This window comes from Kogia breviceps, chromosome 12 (genome assembly GCF_026419965.1).
Source record: "Kogia breviceps isolate mKogBre1 chromosome 12, mKogBre1 haplotype 1, whole genome shotgun sequence".
In the NCBI taxonomy this organism is placed as follows: domain Eukaryota; kingdom Metazoa; phylum Chordata; class Mammalia; order Artiodactyla; family Physeteridae; genus Kogia; species Kogia breviceps.
This window is the reverse complement of record NC_081321.1, coordinates 94,280,449-94,301,656: the sequence shown is the minus strand read 5'-3', so window position 1 is coordinate 94,301,656 and position 21,208 is coordinate 94,280,449. Positions and strand designations below refer to the sequence as shown.

General features: G+C 48.9%; 1 protein-coding gene and 1 long non-coding RNA gene across 4 annotated transcripts in view; one reads left to right on the top strand and one right to left on the bottom strand.

Annotated features, from left to right (window-relative positions):
• The window catches only part of TAB1 (TGF-beta activated kinase 1 (MAP3K7) binding protein 1), a 25,067-nt gene extending 18,350 nt beyond the window's left edge, over positions 1-6,717 (bottom strand). The window contains exons 1-2 of one of the 3 annotated variants that reach the window (XM_067010234.1): positions 6,552-6,600; positions 5,988-6,040 (exon numbers count right to left, since the gene is read on the bottom strand). Coding sequence is in view for 2 of the 3 variants with exons in the window: in XM_059082419.2 (XP_058938402.1) it covers positions 6,552-6,584 (33 nt within the window). In the remaining variant the exon portion in view is untranslated. Of the gene's footprint in view, positions 1-5,987; positions 6,041-6,551 lie in introns of all 3 variants that reach the window. The other 2 variants (XM_059082419.2, XM_067010233.1) reach the window with 2 other exon arrangements.
• LOC136792305 (uncharacterized) lies at positions 6,353-21,208 on the top strand. The gene is made up of 4 exons (XR_010835945.1): positions 6,353-6,857; positions 8,214-8,420; positions 14,611-14,758; positions 19,027-21,208. It is a non-coding gene; the product is annotated as an uncharacterized lncRNA (long non-coding RNA).

Below are 21,208 nucleotides of genomic sequence, written 5' to 3'. Positions count from 1 at the left end.
AAATAAAGAAAGAAGAAATAAGAAAAAAGTTACCCAAAGAGCATATTAAATAGTATCTATGGTAAGGCAGAGCCTCCCCCTTTCTGTCTTTCCAAATCCTATCCACCCACGAAGGCCCGGCTCAAATCCCACTGGTGCCAGAGGCCCGTGTTTCCCAAACCTCAACCATCCACTCACCATCTTCAACAAATTATCCATTTCATGTTTTTTCTTTAATCTGCCGTTTTTTCTTTTATTCAAATAACTTCATTTTGAATGTAAACTCTTCACTATTATAAGTGGAAAACCATTATTACCTGCCAAATCTTGATGGTAATAAAAAAGGAAAACAAAACAAGGTTATTAAATTCTAGCTTAACTCATGGGCTGCTGCACTCTAAGCTGAAGCCCTGTTCTCTCTGTTGAAATAAAGGGAGATTAGCAAGAATCAGAAAGGTGTTACATACATGCTAGGAGCAAACCAAGTTTATCTCCTGATTTCATCAGAAAGTTTCAAAGAGAACTAAAAAGCAAATAACCTCCACATGTAAGGATGCGTTTTACATCGGCATACACCTAACCACCTCACTGAATGTGTTTCAGGTTCTGGGAAAATACTGCCCAAGGCCGTGGGGCCCCTTGCCTGAGAAATCCATCCCGTGGCCTCGCCGTGCATTCTGGGCACCTACTCACTGGCTATTAACTACTTGGCAACTTGTGGCAACTCTCAGGTTATAGCCTGGAATTGTTGATTGGCTACTTTATTTCACCGATTCAAAGACATGTATTTTCAACATTTTTAATATCGCTGAAGTTAGCGTGTTACAAGTTAATTAGCAGGGCACTTTCTTTCTTAGTAGTATATAAAATAATGATGTGTCCTTATAATCCATAGTGTCTTAGACCCAATGACATATGGGCAATTTCTCAGATACTCATGAGTGCTCCTTCAGCGACGGCCCTGCATAGAGTGCAGTCCCCACAGCAGCTCAAACATTCAGTAAAAAGCTGCCAGAGAATTCCAGGAGGTGCTACCCGTGTGGGAGTGGGAGAGTATCTGGTCCTCCCTGATTTCAGCAGTGGCCCTCAAATCATTCTCACCCTGCTGTGGCCGGGTAAGCGTCAGTTGTATTCTCCCCCTTCTCTCCACCGCCATCAGGGATTATCCATACCAAGCATTCATTGCAGATTCTATTAAAACCCACCAGACTGCCAACACTCCTGCTTCCTCCCTCCACGTTTCTGAACAGTTTTCGGAAAGGTCATGTATTTTCTACTCACACAAACCACCCACCCCTCCACCCCTGCACACACTGATGCACACTTTCTCCCACGCCCGCAAATGCCAGGCCCGTGGCACCATCAGCAAGCGGTGCTTAGCGCCTGAACATGAGTCGTGAGAAGCTGAGAAAGGGGAGTCTCAGGCTTAGAGCCTCGTAAACACATACAACAGTGAGTATGGCTCACTTAACTCTTTGATGGGTTACAAATTCATTTCTCACAAGAAAGAATCTGTCTCGAAAAGCCTAATTTTAACTTGATTTTCTGAGGGAGATTCCAAAATTCGTATTTTGGTATAAATTTCTGTAGTTATTCAATTGTATTTAACCCATTAAGAGGGTCACACCTTGTACACATATATTTCAGCATCAGCACCTCATGTACACGTGACCATGTCACATAAAAATAGTCCATAAGGGCTTCCCTGGTGGCGCAGTGGTTGCACCAATGCAGGGGACACAGGTTCGAGCCCTGGCCTGGGAAGATCCCACATGCCGCAGAGCAACTAAGCCCGTGCACCACAACTACTGAGACTGTGCTCTAGAGCCCGCGAGCTTCAGTAGAAGCCCATACACCTAGAGCCTGTGCTCCGCAACAAAAGAAGCCATCGCAATGAGAAGCCCGCACACCACAACGAAGAGTAACCCCCGCTCACCACAACTAGAGAAAGACTGAGCACAGCAATGAAGACCCAACACAGCCCAAAATAAAATAAATAAATTAATTAATTTTTTAAAAAAGTAGTCCATAAAAGTCCCCACAGAGACTCATCTCAAACTCCTGGGCATCAGAAATAGACAAAAGCATGATTCCAAGTTCAGGCCACAGCTTGAATATCAAATTATAGTATGAAAAGGCCAAGTGTTTTTGTGGCAAAAGCACCAGGATTCCTTAGAAGCAAAAAGGAAGCTCAGAAAGGAAGAATCATGCCCCCGGGAAGATGGCTCTGGGTGGGGGCAGCAGTTCTTTCTCTCCAAAAAGCCTAAACCACCATGATGCCTCCTGCCATCTCTATCTTTCAGAATGACCCCCTTTTCCTTCCTCGCTTTTCTGGGACCGACCCCACTCCTGGCCCCCACCTCTTTCACTAGGGTTTCCATCAAAGGTTCTCTATGTTTTCATCACAAATATAGCACTAATACATTCTTAAAGGGGCTACTAATAATTGTGGAGCTTACCGTGTGCTGGAGCAGCTGGACCACATTCTGATGGCATATGAGATGGTTGTAGGTGATGGTCTAAAGGATGTTTTTATTTTCAGGCTATGTGTTTATTTTATTTTATTTTTTTTATAGAACCCACGTTTCCTGCATTGGAAGCCGGATTCTTTTTTTTTTTTTTTTTTTTTTTTTTTTTTTTTTTTGCGGTACGCAGGCCTCTCACCGTTGTGGCCTCTCCCGTTGCGGAGCACAGGCTCCAGAAGCGCAGGCTCAGCGGCCACAGCTCACGGGCCCAGCCACTCCACGGCATGTGGGATCTTCCCGGACTGGGGCACGAACCCGCGTCCCCTGCATCGGCAGGCGGACTCTCAACAGCTGCGCCACCAGGGAAGCCCCACTATGTGTTTATTTTAACATACATTAGAAGAAAAATATATGGCTAGGACCTGTGATTTCATAGATATAATTGCTCAGGAAAAATTTGATTTCAAGTTGACTTTTTAAATAATTAAGTAAATAGTAGTTTAGACTAAATTAAACTCTTGATTCTCCCCGCCCCAGGGCATGCCTCCTCCAGGGCCCCCACCTCAGTAAATGGCACCACTGTGGTTCTAACCAAAACCTTGTAGTCCTTCTCGACTCTTCTTCCTCTGTCACACACCTCACACTTGGTCCGTCAGCAAACCGTATCAGCTCTTACCCCGCCAGACACAGCCAGAACTGGGTCCTTCCCACCACTCCTCTTCCGTCACTGCCCGAGCCTCTGTCGTCTCACACCTGGACAGCGGGGAGCACCACGCAGCAGGTCCCAAGCCTCCACTCTCGCCGCTCAAACGCCTGCCTCGCGATAGAAGGCTCTTTCTCCAGCCACGAATCGGATCGCTTCACGCCCCTACTCAAACCCACCCTAGAGGTTCACATCACACTTAGCACAGAATCGAAAGCTCCCGACAGGATCCACCAGGCTCCCTCGGACCTCGGCTTCTACTACTCCCCCAACGTACTCCACTCCAGCCACACTGGCCTCCCTGACGCTCCCCTAATAGGGGAGCCTTTGCACCCCTGTTCCCTATGCAGGGATACTCCCTCCCACACCCCCACCTCATCTCATCAAACGTTCAACAGTCTTCCCCGGCCACTCTGTCTACAGGCCCTTCACCCTGCTGTCTGTGAATCCCGCCTATTCTTCCTCGCAGTGCCCTCTATGTTACACTCTGGATATTATTATACCATATGTACTCTGCACTTCTTTCTGTTTCCTATCTCCCTTACTAGAACATAAGTTTCACGAGGGCAGGGTCCCCTGCACCTACACAGTGCCTGCCACATACTGAGTACTCAGTGACATTTAAGGGAATGAAGCGTAGGCCTTCATTCACATCAGGACTGAAAGTGGAGCTTCATGGCTGGAGGGTAACCACACCAGGCCAGGAGTGTAATGTGTTCATTTAATACTGACAACACTCCTGGGAGTCCTCTCGGGTGGGGAAACCAAGGTTCAGGAATGTTAAGTGAAAAATCAAGGTTTAGGGATGTTAGTGACTTGCCCAAGGCCATACAGGACCCCTGAGCTGTTCTATCAGGCTGTGAAGGGGCCAAGTTTTTTTGAAACTACTTCAAAAGCTCATCTTTTCTTCAAAAGACCGTTTAAGGGGACTTCCCTGGTGTGGCGCAGTGGTTAAGAACCCACCAGCCAATGCACGGGACACGGGTTCAATCCCTGGTCCGGGAAGATCCCACATGCCACAGAGCAACTAAGCCTGTGAGCCACCACTACTGAGCCTGCGCTCTAGAGCCTGCAGGCCACAACTACTGAAGCCCCCGCACCACAACTACTGAAGCCCGCGCGCCTAGAGCCTGTGCTCCGCAAAAAGAGAAGCCACCGCAATGAGAACCCCACGCACCGCAACGAAGACTAGCCCCCGCTCGCCGCAACTAGAGAAAGCCCTGCGTGCAGAAACGAAGACCCAATGCAGCCAAAAATTAAAAAACAAATTTTATTTTTTTAAAAAAAGAACTTTTAAGGTACTACACTACCTGGGGAGCAAAGGTGAAACTCCTCAGGATGACATTCCACGAAGCGCTCTGCCATCTTGTCCCTGGCACTCCCTCCCAGCACCACGATAGCATATCCCCAGCCCTGCCTGCAAGCCTCCACTGACCTGGTCACATTAGGCCATCTGCAGCCCCTCAACACATTGACACTAGAGTGCCTTACACATCACATTAGTGATACAGGCTCCTTCTCACACGCAGGACTGCAAATGCAGTGGGGGTGGACATCTGCCTTATTTATCTCCGTATCCCCAGGCCCAGTAACTACAGACCAGCAGCTCTCATAGCCACCTGCTGAATGACGGTGTCTGAACTACTCTCACCAGGCTCAGGCCAGTGGAGGGCAGGCCAAGCCCAGCACACCGCGTGGACCCTCGGATACCCTGTGAGCAGAGATGTCTTCATCTTCATTAGCGTGGGAGGGGTCTGGTGTGGACATGCCTGCCATCGCTTTGCCTTTCATCACAGCGCTATGTGCTTAAAGCTAACCATCCAACTTTAAAAGATTGCACACCACCGAGGAACACATTGTGGAGCTAGCAAAGCTCGCCTCTGTCTAACCCAAGTCCCCTGGGCTCCATCACACCAATAAGGCTGGGAAGCTGGTAGCCTCTCTCCTCAGCAAGCCACGTCAGCCTATGACAGTTAACCACACAAGCATCTGCCACCATCCAGCCAGTACTTCTGGAATATTTACTACACTGGGGACATTTACATAGGGGCCCTGCCCTCCTACAAAGCAGAGGGCCAGGCCTACCTAACCAACTCAAGGATAAGGCCGAACTGCCAGGCAGTAGTAAAATAAAGGGACAGCCAAAGGTGTGGAGGGGAAGAGAGCATTCCCCACTGGGAAAAGCTGGGAATTGCTGTCCTGGAAGAGCAAATTTCCAAGAGAGTCTACACAAAGCCTCTCATTAGATTACAGCAGTGAAGGCCACCCATACCTTCTGGTTCCAACGCTTCAAGACCCCTTAGGGCAGTAGGGCCAAGATCTGCAGCATTTCTGTAAAGTCAGGGCTGAGCACTGGACCTGGCCTCAAATGCTTTACTCATTATTTTATAAACAATTTATTGAATGCCCGGCACCTAGCGGTGGGAGGTGCTGGTTACTCCCCTCTCTTCAAGTTCACTTTCCAGTACAGGAGGCAGACGAGTCCACAGGCAAGTACAACAGACTGCCATGTCTGAGGAGGACCCAGGGGCCCAGCAACCTGCCCTCGGTCCATGGTGCCAACACACATGTGCATCTATGTATATGCGTGTCAAAAGAATGCAGGGGCTGGAAGACACCAGCGACAAACCCATGAGGGTCCGGGGGAGGGGGGAGGGGGGAGCCTCAAGACAATCCTCCCACTGCCTGTTCTTACCTAACGGATAAGGAAACTGAGGCTGATGGAAGCACAGTGAGTTACTGCCAGGACCAGAACCCAGACATTCCCTCCGTATAGCCTAGAGGTTAAGAGGGTTTCTGGAATCAGAATCCCTGATTTTAATCCTGCCTCTGCCACTTACCAGCTGTGTGGCCTTTGGCAAATGACCACCTCTCTGTGCCTCAGTTTCCTCATCTGTAAAACAGGAAGAATTACAGTACTTGTCTCACGGGGCTGTTATGAAAAATTAAACTTAGAAATATAAAGCTACTGGCACAAAGCCTGGGATATAGCAAGCGATACACAACTAGCTGCTGCTGCGGCTGCTATGATTATTATTATCGCACGACCCGCCCAGGGCCCGGGGTAGGCTCGCTACCCCGGCTCTCTCGGCGGCCGCGCGCCACTGTCCCTGCAGGCTCCAGAACGCTCCCAGCCTCCACGCGCCCTTAACGCTCGCGGCCGCTGGACCGCGAATCCGAACCCCCAACGGCCCGGCCGGCAACGCGCACGCGCGGGCCTTGCGGGGTCGCACGCACCCGGGGTCGGGTATGAGGGGGGGGGCCGGCCCGGAAAAGGGGAGGGCGGCGGCCACGCCCCGACAGGGACGGGGAGGCGACCAAAGGCGGAGAAGGAGCCGCGCTTGCACCCGACAAGTTCCCCCGGGCTCCCAACCCCCAGCCCGAAGAGCGAGTGGGTTCCTCACACTCTGCAGCAGGCTCCTCCTCTGCGCCGCCATCTTGGAGGGACCTCCGCGAGCGCGCCCGCCTCCCGGCAGAGCAGGCAAGAAAGGCGGCTAGAGCGGCCCAAAGCCGGCCAGGAGGACCGCGCTGCCAGGGAGCTTGCGCCCGGCGCCACCCTACGGCCGAAGTAGGATGCGGCCGTAGGGAAGCGAACGCGCAGGCGCGCTCTTCTACTCTTTCTCCCGTAAGAGATAAAGAGAAAGGCGTCTTCCTTCTGTGGTTCCCCCTCTTCATCTTTATTTACGAACTTTCTTCAGGATCCCTTTCAGGTGGGACTCCTAAGACCCTGGATTAGGGTACTTTATGAGCACTATAGGGGCGGGAGAGGGCGAATTATTCATTCACCCAATAAATATTCATTGGGTGACTGTGCCTGGCCCTTTGGGGTGAAGCAGCAAGCAAGACAGGCCCTCCAAAAGCTAACATGTTAATTGGGAAGGACAACATTTACATACGTTAAGTCATTTCGAATGGTGCTGCTTACTGTGAAGGGAGTTTATGGATGTGGCAGGCGTGGCAGTGTGGCAGGTAACTGGCGACAAGGAAGGGCCGGAGGGGACACCTAGTGCACAAGGCAGAGGAAGGGGAGCGGGTGGGTTCAGGAAGCATGGGTGTCACCGAAGGCCGCTGTGGCTGGAACAGAGATGGAGGGGGAGTGAGGTGAAGGGGGTAGGGGGTAGGGGGTAGGGGGTAGGGGGCAGGCTCTGACCTTGCTAGCCCCAGGCAGGAGTTGGGCTATTTGTCTGGAGGACAAAGGAAAGTTGTTGACTTCTGAGCAAGCCATTGACATGACCCTGTTCGTAGAAAGATCCCTTTGACTACTGTGTACAGAATTGGTGTTTAGAAGGGGATTGGCGTGGAGACAGACCAATTAGGAGACTGTTGTACTGGATCCAGGCAACAGTCCCTAGAGTGGTTTGTGTCAGCTGATGGCGGTCGATGAACTTTATTTAGGAGATGAAATCGTCAGGGCTTGACCATGGATTTGTTGTGGGTGATGATGGGAAGAGATGTGTCAAAGATTCTCCCAGATCTCTGGCAAGAACAGCTAGGTGTGAGGAGAGGGAGAATGTTCATTTTCGACACGTTGGGGTTTTTTTGGCTGCGCAGCGTGGCTTGTGGGATCTTAGTTGCCCCACCAGGGATTGAACCCCGGCCCTCGGCAGTGAAAGCGCAGAGTCCTAACCACTGGACCGCCAGGGAATTCCCTGGATATGTTGAGTTTGAGTTGCTTTTGAGATGTGCAAGAAAAGAAGTCAGATCATTCCTTAGACAGAGAAGACTGGAGCTCAGAGCAGCGGGTTAGTAAGCAAAGCCAACAGAGAGTGCGCAGCTGGAGAGTCAGGAGGAGCAGAGGTGGCACAGAACCCAAGATGAGGAGGGCGTGGGCGGCAATGTGGCATGCTTTTGAGAGATCCAGTTAGAAGGTAACCGAAGAAAGCCTGTTAGATTTAGCCATCCGGAGGCCCTTGGCCCAGGCAGTTCGGATGGAATGGTAGGACAGAAACCCAGATGCAGTGAGTTGAGGAATGGCTGGGAAATGGAGACACAAAGACCTTGAGAATAGGTGGTTCTTCCCAGTTGGTGGGAGGGAACATGGGTTTGAGAAGAGTTTTTTCTTTTAGGTTGGGAGAGACTTGAGCCTGTTTAAATGCTGAAGGAAAGGCTTAATAGAGAAGAGCTGATATTCAGAAGAGGGAAGACGGAGGCAGTCTAGGACTGCGTGATTCACCATCTTGCTGTCCTACCAGCACAACTCCACATGGCCCAAGATGACTGCTTGAGCTCCAGTCATTTAGTCTGAGTTCATGCAGCAGGAAGGAAAGAGAAAGGTAGGAAGATGGCATTTGCTTCCTCTTTTTTTTTTTTTCAAATCAACATTTACTTGCAAGCAATCTCCCTTCCCTTTTAAGAAGACTTCCTCATGATGCTTCTCCTTACATCTGAATGGCTGTAACCTAAGCCCATGACCATATCTCACTGAAAGGGAGGTCAGGAAATGAAGGCTTTGGACTGAGCTACAAAGTGACCAACTACAGTTTCTGTTTCTGAAAAAGGATTGGGAAATGGATACCAGGAGCTTATGTGCAGTCTCTGCCATGAAGGGGGTTGCTGAGGATGGTGGTTTGTCTGTTGAGGATGAGTCTGGAAAGAATTAAGATTAGGAGGCCAGCCCACTCCATTCTAATTCCAGCTCCATATCCTGTCGCCTGTGTGACCTTGACCAAGCCACTTGCCCTCTCTGAGCCTCAGTAGCCTCCTCTGTAGAATGAGAGTGATAATCTATCTGACAGAATGACTGCAAGGATTAAATGAGATGCCACGGGAAGACCTGACCTGTGGTAGGTGCTGATGTTTATTACATTCAGAGTTAACTTTAATTTTTTAAAAGAGAATAAACACGCATTGAGCACCTACTGGATGTCAGGAACTTGTTGGATGTTTTTTCATCATACACTTTTTTACTTCTCGCTCCAACCTGGTGAGATAGGTATTCTAATCATCCTAATTTATAAAGGAGGAAACTCTAATTCAGCAAGTCATCCAACATAGAAATGTCAGGATTTTGAACTCAGTTCTGACTCTGCGATGTTGTGATATAATAAGAAATGTATATTTCATCTTCGTCCCAGTTCCTAGTGCAGAGCTTCTGAAAGGGTTTTGAAATTTCCTGACAGAGGTGATAGGAGCATCTTTTGTTTTTCATAACAAGCAGCTTTCCACTGTACTGGAGTTTACGGTTAATGAACGACTGGTGTCCGGGGGCCCCTAGATAACTTCAGGTTGGGGGTTCATCGCAGAGGGACCAACCTTGTGATTAGAGGATTGGAACTTTCAGTCCCTGCCTCTCCTGCTCCAGGGAGGGAAGAGGGGCTGGAAATTGAGTTAATCACCAGTGGCCAGTGATTTCATCAGTCATGCCTATGTAATGGAACCTCCTAAACGAAGGGGTTTGGAGAGCTTCTGAGTTGTGAGTACATCCACTTCCTGGGGGTGTGGTACACCCCAAACTCCACGGGGACAGAAGGTCTGTTCTCTGTGGACCCTACCAGATCTTACCCTATGTACCTCTTCGTGTAGCAGTTTGTATCCTTCGTAATAAATCGGCAGAGGTAAGGTGTTTCCCTGAGTTATGTGAGCTGTTATGGCAAATTATGAAAGGTGAGGAGGGGGTGGAGGGAATCCCTGATTTGTAGGCAAATTGTACAGAAATGTGGGTAACCTGAGGACCCTCTACTTGCAACTGAAGGGGGGTACGGTCTTGTGTACTCGACCCTTAACCTGTGGGGTCTGCACTGACTCCAGGTAGTTAGCGTTAGAATGAATTAAATTCAGGGCGCCCCACTGGTGTCTGCAGAGAACTGGAGTATTGCTGGCTGGGGGAACCCACACACTCGGTGGCAGAAGTGTCCTGCTGGGACTTCCGTGGTGGCACAGTGGTTAAGAATCCGCCTGCCAATGCAGGGGACACGGGTTCGAGTCCTGGCCCAGGAAGATCCCACATGCCGCGGAGCAACTAAGCCCGTGAGCCACAACTACTGAAGCCCGTGTGCCTAGAGCCCGTGCTCCGCAACAAGAGAAGCCACCGTGGGCTTCCCTGGTGGCGCAGTGGTTGAGAGTCCGCCTGCCGATGCAGGGGACACGGGTTCGTGCCCCGGTCCAGGAAGATCCCACGTGCCGCGGAGCGGCTAGGCCCGTGAGTCATGGCCGCTGAGCCTGTGTGTCCGGAGCCTGTGCTCTGCAACCGGAGAGGCCACAACAGTGGGAGGCCCACGTACCGCAAAAAAAAAAAAAGAAGCCACCGCAATGAGAAGCCCGCGCACCGCGACGAAGAGTAGACCCCCCTCGCCACAACTAGAGAAAGCCTGCGCACAGCAACGAAGACCCAACGGAGCCAAAAATAAATAAATTTAAAAAAAATTTTTTTTAAGTGTCCTGCTGTTGTGGGTGAAAACACGTTATAGTAGGAGGAGACACCAAGGCTTTTCCTGGCAACCAGTGAAGTAAGCAGACCCGCCAAGGCCCTTCCCAGCTAAGCCTCGGCATAACTTCTTCAAGTTTCTCAGACAACCGCCTGTTTCCTGCCTCCGTCTTTGTCCCTGTTGTTCCCACACTTGCCTGCCCGGTGAACTTCTGCTCCATCTTCAAGGCCCTTAGCAAATGAAAGCCCTTGACATTTTTCTTGATCCTGTAGGGGAGGTAGAATTTCCCTCTGTCCGTCTAGGTTCTCTTTGGCTGGTCTAATTTAATTAAATTGACATAAGACAGATCAACAGGAGAAAAACAATCAAATTTAATTTTGAACATACAGGAGCCCCAAACATATGAAGCTCAAAGAAGTGACTAAAACAGGCAGCTTTTATACCCTGTGGGCAAAGAAACAATTACTTGTGAAGGTTTGACAAAAGGGAAGCCTTTTTGCTTGGGGTAGCAAATTAATGAAGAAGTAACAAAGTTTGTTCATACAGCCTTGGCCTTGAGACCTTGAATTTGCTATCTCTGGCGATAAGGATGCCTCCCCTCCTCCTGGTAGAGGGTATCTTCACACGGGAGATTTATTTCCTGCTTTTTCAGGGGGACAAAGGAGGGTAAGCATTTCTCGCACCGGCTGTTTCCCAAGAAATTTAATTCCAAATAATCAGTATGCCAGAGTGGCATGTCTGGGGATGGCCTGCCCTGAACCCCATCAATTCCCTCACCAAGAATCACTACCTCCGTAATTTTTTATCATTTAAAACCACAGTTATTGTTTGGAGTGACCTTTCCAAGGACAGGAACTATAGCACTTGAGCTCTGGGTCTCCTCGTAGGCCCTGGGGAAGCTGCTCAGTGACCGTGTGTGGCAGGCATCATATTGGTTGAAGAGTCAGACAGAGATGAATGGATACATTGGTAGATGAGGCAAGTGGGGGACAGGCAGTCCCAACGTCCCCAAGTGACTTACAGGGGAGCTGGGACTAGACTTGGGGCTTCTAGATAACCTCCCAATGCCTCTTTCCACCCCTGACCCCCTAACCAATACACTATGATGAGTCCTTTTTCCAAAATTCCTCGAGTCTGATTTTCCAGGGAGCAAAAAGACACTGGGCTCAGCATGGCACTTGGGAGAACAAGCATCAAGTCAGCGCCTCCTGTTTGCAAGACACTGAGCTCCCAAGGGGTAGGGGTGGATCCAAGGAAGTCCACTGGGGACAGGCCCCCCCTTCTCCTCTGGGGTCACCGTGCCTGGGAACCAAGCTGTAAAGTGGATCCTATTTTCCCCAGGTCAACCCTGTGGGTCAGGGTTTGCCATCAGTCCAAGTCACGCTTCTGCCAGAGGAACAAAGATGTCACTACTGCTGACCTTGATAACTGTTTAAACAGCCAGAGCAAGCTCCAGGTGCCCAGGTGGGCGGGCCACCTGGCGGGGACAAGGGCCCCGATGCACTGTGAAGCACACACGTGGCCTGGGACATCAGATAACTCCATGCCACCACAGCGAGGCCTTTCCAAACCCCCAACAGCAGAAGAACAAGCAGCCATGCAGAAGAAACAGCCATGCAGCTCGTTGGCCACCTTCTGGGAACTGAGAAGGGCTGTGCCTGAGGGTTGGATCCGCCCTTTGTCATGAGGTCTGCAGCAAGGCTTTCTATGGCTCCAGCAAGCTCCCCGTGGAGCCAGCAGATGCCGTCAGTCCTTTGTTCAGCCTCACACACAGCCCTGCAGTGAATCTGGTTTGCAGGTAACAGCTTGGAAAGGTGCTGTTAAAGACGCTGAAGAGGGCTTCCCTGGTGGCGCAGCGGTTGAGAGTCCGCCTGCCGATGCAGGGGACACGGGTTCGTGCCCCGGTCCGGGGAGCGGCTGGGCCCGTAAGCCATGGCCGCTGAGCCTGCGCGTCCGGAGCCTGTGCTCCGCAACGGGAGAGGCCACAGCAGTGAGAGGCCCACGTACCGCAAAAAAAAAAGATCATTTCCAGAATGCTCACCCCCACGTCGTGCTCTCAGTTTCTCTGTGCACTACTGCTATCTTCACTTTGGTTTACCTCTTCAAAGATGCTGTGACCTCTTTGAAAGCAGGGACTAGGTTTTACTCATCTCTGCAACCCCAGTGTTTAGCACATAGCAGACACTAAATAAATGCTTTGTGAATGAATGAACTTTTATTGAGCACGTACCAAGTGCCAAGCACCTTTCTCAGGGCTTTACACAGATTACTTCACGTGCAGCGTCGTCACAACCACTCCTGTGGAATGTGTTAACTATTACCCCTGTCTGGGATATGCCATCAGACCATGATGCAGGTCTGAAGGTCTGACTCCTGTGGGTGGGGGGGCGGTGGGTTGAGTAAGAAGGGTCTCAGATGGCAGGTAGTGCAGTTATAGGAAAGTGTCAGTCAGGTGACCTGGAAAGTCCTGGTTAAAGGCGTCCTGTGTCTCGTGGGGACCAGCCCGAGTTAGCTCCCCGCTGCTCAGTCACTAGTTGGGAGCAGCCCATTTCTGCAACCTCGGCAGGAACATGAGGGTGGATCTGGAAAGGCAGCAGCTGGAGCCGTCTGTCAGTGATATGCACAATCCCTATTTTACAGTCATGAAAACTGAGGCCCAGAGGAGTTAGGTCACTTGCCCAAGGTCACACAGCTAGGAAGCAGTGGAGCTCCTTTGCTTCAAGGGCTGTCTTTGTGACCCCCTACTTCGTGGCAGTGTTGTTATGGGTTGAATCGTGTCCCCCCCAGATTCATGAAGTCCTAACCCCCAGTACCTCAGAATGTGACCTTATTTGAAAATAGGTCGTTGCAGATGTAATATGTTTTGCTTTGTTTTGTTTTGGCCGTGCTGCATGGCATGTGGGATCTTAGTTCCCCAATCAGGGATCGAACCCACGCCCCCTGCAGTGGAAGCACGAAGTCTTAACCACTGGACTGCCAGGGAAGTCCCAGATGTAATATGCTAATATGTGATCCTACTGGAGTCAGGTGGGCCTCTAATCCAATATGACGATGTGAGTTTCTCTCTAAAGTGGAGCCATAATACCTACTTCACACTGTTGTTGTGGGTTCACAACACACAGGGGAATGTATGCAAAGATGTCCAAACTGGGAAAGGCAAGGTGGTGCTCTTATTACAGAGAGGGAGACTGAGGCCCAGGGAGTTGAAGTGACAGCTAGAATGTGGCAGAGCCAGAATGTGAACACAGGCCCCTCGGAGCCCCAGGTGGATCTGACTTCCTCTGGTCCCTGCCAACCCCTGGAAATGGCCCAGCGTGACAAGAGGAAGCCGACTCCAGCAGCAATGTGCCCTGGCCCCCAGCCAGCAGCATGACGGAGGCTGGAATCCTTCCCTGGCTCGGTTCCAGCTCCTGACCGTGGTCGGGTGCTCACGGACAACGCCATGTCCTGTGGCTCCTGTCCCTGCCTCCTGTGGCTCAACCCTCTGGAGGATATCTGTGCGGGGGACTCCTCTGGCCAGCCACCCCCAGGGCCCAGTCGTGACCGCCCTCCTGCATCTGCCCCTCAGCTCTGTTTGGAGACTCCTGGTTTCCGAGCCGTCCAAGGGAAGCAGGTCCTCCTTGAGTCCAGCCCGGTGCCACCAGGCTGCCCATCTGCCAGGCAGGCTGTTTCCCCACCTGGCCGTTCCTGGAGACAAGGCCTCTCCTTTCTGGCACTCCAGACCCCTCCCTGAGCACCCCAGATCCCCAGTGCCCACCCCAGGCTTCAGGAGCCCAAAGGAAGGGGAGTTTGCTGGAAGACGGTCAGAGCTGACAAAGAAAAGGGCAAAAGGTGTCTTTCCTGAGCATCCAGAGGGCTATGGAAAAAGAAGGACTGGCGTTTGAGTCTCAGGTAGAGCACTGCTAGCTGTGTGGCCCTCCATCCAGCCACTCATTCAACAAATACCTACCTAGCACCCACCATGCATCAGACCCTTAGAGAGGAGGGTATATGCACGACTCTGGACACAGACAGACCTGTTTCAAGTCCCAGCTCAGCCCTTTACTGTGTGACCTCATATGAGTTGCTTAACCTCTCTGAGCTTTCTTTGTCTCATCAGTTAAATGGAAGGAATTTTACCATCCTCTTTTCAGGATTGCTGGGAAGATAGAATAGACATCGGTAAGGAGTTTTGCATGCACCCGGCACCCAATGAGTACTCCATAAATGGCCTTGTTGCTGCTATAGAAGGTGCTGGAGGTTGAAAGGTAAGTAACATGGAGCTCCTGCCCTTGAGAAGCAAATGGAGAGAGAGAGAGAGATGAACCTGAGTCAGTGATTAGTAAACACACCCTGGGTTTGGCGTAGTAAAAACACACCCTGGGTTTGGTGTAGAAGGACAGACACGCTGGATGGGGTGGGGGCGGGAGGAATAAAGGGGATGGAGAATCCAAAAGGCTTCCCGGAGGAGGTGCCCAACCTTAGGGAATTCAGCTAACTTCTCTAAACATCTCATCAATTGTTTATTTTCTTTAATGAGTAATTCTTAGGCAAAACTATAATCACCAAAAGCAGGTCAGTAGGTACCAGGGGTGCAGGGAAGCAGTTGGATAGCACTGTACATATTATTTTATAACCTGTTTTTTTCCACTGAATATAATTTTAATGTTTTATTTCATTATTCTTATACAATAAAGTTCTTATTTCCCTCACGGTATTCCATTGTAAAGATACAACCAAGATTAATTACCAGTTTCCCTTGCATTATGTCTTGGTTGTTTCCTGCTTCTCAGGATTCAACTCCAAGTTGCATGGTGTATCCCTGTAGACCAAGATTTCTTAACCTTCTCTGTTCAAGAGAGCCCCTGGCCACCAGGAGAAGCCTCCCACTCCAAAAAAATAATATTTTAAAATGCATAAAATAATATACCAAAGTTTGCAAAGGAAACAAATTATCCTGAAACACATTTATCAAAATATATTTTTAAATTGGGCTACATTGCTCCAAAGAAGGTGTGAGACCCATGGAACAGAGCAGCCCACGGGTCTTCAGGCTGGATGTGGCCTGAAGCACCCAGCGCCACCCCGCCCCACCCAGCTGCGATCAGCTGAACCCCACAACACCCACAGATGTGTGAGTTTATTTTAAACCACTGAGTTTTGGGACTTCCCTGGTGGAGCAGTGGCTAAGACTCCGCGCTCCCAAGGCAGGGGGCCCGGGTTCGATCCCTGGTCAGGGAACTAGATCCCGCATGCATGCCGCAACTAAAAGTTCGCATGCCACAACTAATGAGCCCACGTGCTGCAACTAAGGAGCCCTGGAGCCTCAACTAAGGAGCCCACCTGCCACAACTAAGACCCGGCACAACCAAATAAGTAAATAAATAGAAATAACTATTAAAAATAAATAAATAAACTACTGAGTTTTGCTGTGTGTTACACAGCAAAGGCTAACTGATAACAGTGGGGGAGGATAGCCTTCCTACAGAAAGCATCACCTAAGCTTATGATTAAACCTGGGGCAGAAATGGCAAATAAGCATATGAAAAGATGCTCCACGTGTCTTTGGGGAACTGCAAATTAAACAACAGTGAGTTACCACTACACACTTATTAGAATGTCTAAAATCCAAAACACTGACACCACCAAATGCTCGCAAAGATGTAGAACAAGAGGAATTTTCCTTCATTGCTGGTGGGAATGCAAAACGGCACAGACACTTTGGAAGACAGTTTGGTGGTTTCTTACAGAGTTAAACATAGTTTCACCATATGATCCAGCAATTGAGCACCTTAGTATTTATCTAAATGAGTTGAAAATTACATCCACACAAAAACCTGCGCATGGATATTTATAGAAGCTTTATTCATGATTGCCAAAACTGAAGCAGCCAAGATATCCTTCAGTAGATGAATGGATAAAGAACTGTGGGAATCCAGACAATGAAATATTATCAGAGATAAAAACAAATGAGCTATTGGGACTTCCCTGGAGGTCCAGTGGTTAGGACTCTGCACTTTTCACTGCTGTGGCCCAGGGTTCAATCCCCGGTCAAGGAATTAAGATCCTGCAAGCCGCGCAGCATGGCCAAAAAAAAAAAAGAGCTATTAAGCTTAATGAAAAAACGTGGAGTAACCTTAACTGCATATTGTTAAGTAACGAAGCCAGTCTGAAAAGGCCACGTGCTGTATGATACCAGCTATATGACATTCTGGAAAAGGCAAAACTAGACACAGTAAAAAAATCAGTGGTTCCAGGGGTTCAGAAAGAGAGAGGAAGGGAGGAATAGGTGAAGCACAGGGCATTTCTAGGACAATGTAAATATTCTATATGGTACTGTAATGGTGGATATGTGACATTATGCATTTGTCAAAACCCATAGAATGTGCAACATAAAGAGTGAACCTTGATGTAAACTGTGGACTTTAGTTAAGAATAAGGTATCATTCATATATACAATGAAATACTACTCAGTCATAAAAAAGATTGAAATAATGCCATTTGCAGCAACATGGATGGGCCTAGAGATTATCATACTAAGGGAAGTAGGTCAGGAAGAGAAAGATAAATACCATATTATATCACTTATATGTGGAATCTAAAATATAACACAAATGAACTTATCTATGAAACAGAAGCAGACTCACAGACATAGAGAATAGACTTGTGGTTGCCAAGGGAGAAGGGGGGTGGGGGAGGGAGGGATTGAGAGTTTGGGGTTAGCAGATGAAAACTATTATATATAGAATGGGTAAACAACAGGTCCTACTGTATAGAGCAGGGAACTATAATCGATATCCTGTGATAAACCATAATGGAAAAGAATATGAAAAAGAATATATATATGTATAACTGAATCACTTTGCTGTATAGTAGAAATTAACACAACATTGTAAATCAACTGTACTTCAATAAAATAAATTTTTTAAAAGTAGTAATAATAATGGATCATTATTGGTTTATCAATGGTAACAAATGTATCAGTAATGCAGGACATTAATAATAGGGTAAACTCTGGAGGCAGTGAGACGAGAAGTATGTGGGAACTTTCTGTATTTCCTGCTCAATTTTTTTTAACACTTAAATTAATTTATTAATTTTTAAATTTTTGGCTGCGTTGGGAATTCGTTGCTGCACACGGGCTTTCTCTAGTTGCGGCGAGCGGGGGCTACTCTTCGTTGAGGCGTGTGGTCTCAGTAGTTGTGGCTCACAGGCTCTAGAGCACATGCTCAGTAGTTACGGCTAATGGGATTAGTTGCTCAGTGGCATGTGGGATCTTCCCGGACCAGGGCTCGAACCCGTGTCCCCTGCATTGGCAGGCGGATTCTTAACCACTGCGCCACCCCAGGGAAGTCCCTTCCTGCTCAATTTTAATTTTTTTTTTTTTTTTTTGGCCATGCAGCGTGGCTTGTGGGATCTTAGTTCCCCAACCTGGGATTGAACCCAGGCCCTTGGCAGTGAAAGTGCCAGGTCCTAACCACTGGATCACCAGGGAATTCCCTCGTTCCCAATTTTATTTTCTGTGAGTTTTACTGAAATATAATTGACGCACAGCAGTGTATAAGTTTAAAGTGTACAACATAGTGATTTGACTTACATACAGCATGAAATGATGACCCCAGTAAGTTTAGTGAATATCCATCATCTCATATAGATACAAAATTTTAAAAATAGAAGAAAGTTGTTTTCCTTGTGATGAGAACTCTTAGGATTTACTTCCTTAAAAACTTTCATATGTAACATACAGCAGCATTCATTATATTTATCAGGTTGTGCCTTACATCCCTAGTACTTATTTATCTTATAACTGGAAGTTTGTACTTTTGACCACCTTCACCCAATTCCCCCTTTCCCCACCCCCCGACCCCTGCCACAAATCTGATCTCTTTTTCTATGAGTTTGTTCACTTGTTTTTGAAATATAATGACCTACAATACTATGTTCCTGGTGCACAGCATAGTGATTCGATATTTCCATACATTTCAAAATGATCACCACTCAACTTTTACGTAAACCTAAAACTGCTCTAAAAAATAGTCTTGGGCTTCCCTGGTGGCGCAGTGGTTGGGAGTCCCCCTGCCGATGCAGGGGACATGGGTTCGTGCCCCGGTCCGGGAAGATCCCACATGCCGTGGAGTGGCTGGGCCCGTGAGCCATGGCCGCTGAGCCTGCGCGTCCGGAGCCTGCGCTCCTCAACGGGAGAGGCCATGGCAGTGAGAGGCCTGTGTACCGCAAAAAAAAAAAAAAAAAAGTCTTATGAAACGCAAAAAAAATGGGTTGTCGTTATGGATGTGCTTCTTATGAATGCATTTAATAGCAAGATCCCATAGTGGGGCTAATAATGATGGAACTCTGGAATGGTGGTGAGTGACCGACGCTCTGATTTCTGCAACACTGTAATTTCTGTTGACAGCAAAGCCGCAGGTATGGCTAATTCTGCTGTGGTTTGCTGCCTACATTTGTAAGTGAAGGAAGTGCTAAATTTCATCGAGAGGTTCCTGGAAATAAAGGTGTCATATTTTTGTTCCCCATCCAGGTTCACAGATCCCTGCTGCACAGTTACCTTTCTTTGACCTTCGGATAAACTCCAGGAAACGGTTTTGTCGGGTCAGAGGATGCACATTTTTAAAAGGTTTTGCTGTAATTGGAAAATTGTCTTCCAGTTTGCAGGTGCAGTTTCCAGTCACCCAGCATTATAAAAGGGCCTGTTCTCCTGCCTCCAGCCTGCAGCCAGGGGTCCTGGGATTCTGCATCCCCTGGGCCACTCTGCTGTTTAATACTGAAGTGAAAATCACGTAAGCGTCAGCCCGGGAGACCAAGTGGTCTTCCAAGGCTCCCTTTGCCCGGGACTTCCAAGCAATGCTTCCTGTTTCCTGCTCTGACCTGGTTGCCACTCGTCACCTCGGCCACCTCCCTTCCTCCGGACCACTGCCCTTCTCCCCAGAAATGGGTCACCTCCTGCCATCTGGTGACATCTCCAGGCTTCAGCTCCCAGGATGGCTTCTCTGGGCCCAGCACCCTCCCTGAATTCCCTAAAGCGCAGCTACCACCAACCTGACAAAACCTGGCTGCAGGTTTGGGGAAGAACAAAAGGCAGATTTAAACCGGAGATCAGGGACTTCCCTGGTGGTCCAGTGGTTAAGACTCCGTGCTGCCAATGCAGGGCGGCCCGGGTTCGATCCCTGGTCAGGGAACTAGAGCCCACATGCCGTAACTAAGAGTCCACATGCCGCAACTAAAGACCCAGCACACCAAATAAATAAATAAATATTTAAAAATTAAAAATAAACCGGAAGTCCACAGTCTGGGATTCTTCACGGGGGCCACATGCCTGCTTTCTTCTTAGCCCCCACTGGCCTCTGTGCAGGAGCTCAGTGCCCTTGACTGGGTCCCTATTGCCCAGCATGCAGACCTCCCCAGCCCCCCACCCCAGGGGAGAAGAAATCCTGGCCTCCCGTCTAAAGCTTGCTTCAGCTCCTGTTCCTGCACCCTCCTGCATAGAGCAGTCCAAAATCGAGATTAAGGGGGAAAAAAAAAGTTCTTTAACTAGCTGACCCAGTTTATATAACTGAATAGAATACTTAACACCTTAGTCTAAAGCAGCTGGCTTTGGGCGTCCCCAAGTACAGCAGGAGGCTCTTACTTCACAGCTGCCTGACCAAGAGGGCTCAAGAAAGTGGTCTTTCCAAAACAATCCAGAACAAAGGGAGGATCGTCTCTGTAAACAGATCCCCTCTGCAAACAGATCCCCTCTGCTGCCCTAGAATGCAAAAGATGTTTATAACCTTTACGATGACAGTTTCTATCATCAGCAGTTTTATGATGCATGCTCCCATGGTGCCCCCTGACACTCTCGTTTTATTAAAATGAATATTTGATAATTTAGTAAAATTTATTTTTTTAAAATGTGTTCATTTATTTTGGCCGCATTGGGTCTTCATTGCTGTGCACGGGCTTTCTCTAGTTGCGGTGGGCAGCGGCTACTCTTCTTTGCGGTGCGCAGGCTTCTCATTGCAGTGGCTTCTCTTGTTGCGGAACACAGGCTTTAGGTGCATGGGCTTCAGTAGTTGTGGCTCGTGGGCTCTAGGTGCACAGGCTTGAGTAGCTGTGGCTCACGGGCTTCAGAGTGCAGGCTCAGTAGTTGTGGCACACGGGCTTAGTTGCTCTGCGGCATGTGGGATCTTCCCGGACCAGGGCTCGAACCTGTGTCTCCTGCATTGGCAGGTGGATTCTTAACCACTGCGTCACCAGGGAAGTCCTTAATTTGGTAAATTTTTTTTTTTTTTTTTTTTTTTTTTTTTTTGTGGTACGCGGGCCTCTCACTGTTGTGGCCTCTCCCGTTGTGGAGCACAGGCTCCAGACGCGCAGGCCCAGTGGCCATGGCTCACGGGCCCAGCCGCTCCGCGGCATGTGGGATCTTCCCGGACCGGGGCACGAACCCGTATCCCCTGCATCGGCAGGCGGACTCTCAACCACTGCGCCACCAGGGAAGCCCTAATTTGGTAAATTTTAAGTGGTACCTCAATTTGATTTAATTTATATTTCTCTGATTACTGGAAAAATTGAACTCTGGCCCATTTACATTTCTTCCTATGTGAATTGTCTGTTTAGATTAGGAACCTATATTTCTCTCTGGTAACATGTAGGAAATATTTTTCCCAGTTTTCTATTGTCATTTTAACTTAATTTGTTGACATAAAACGTTTATGCTTTTACGT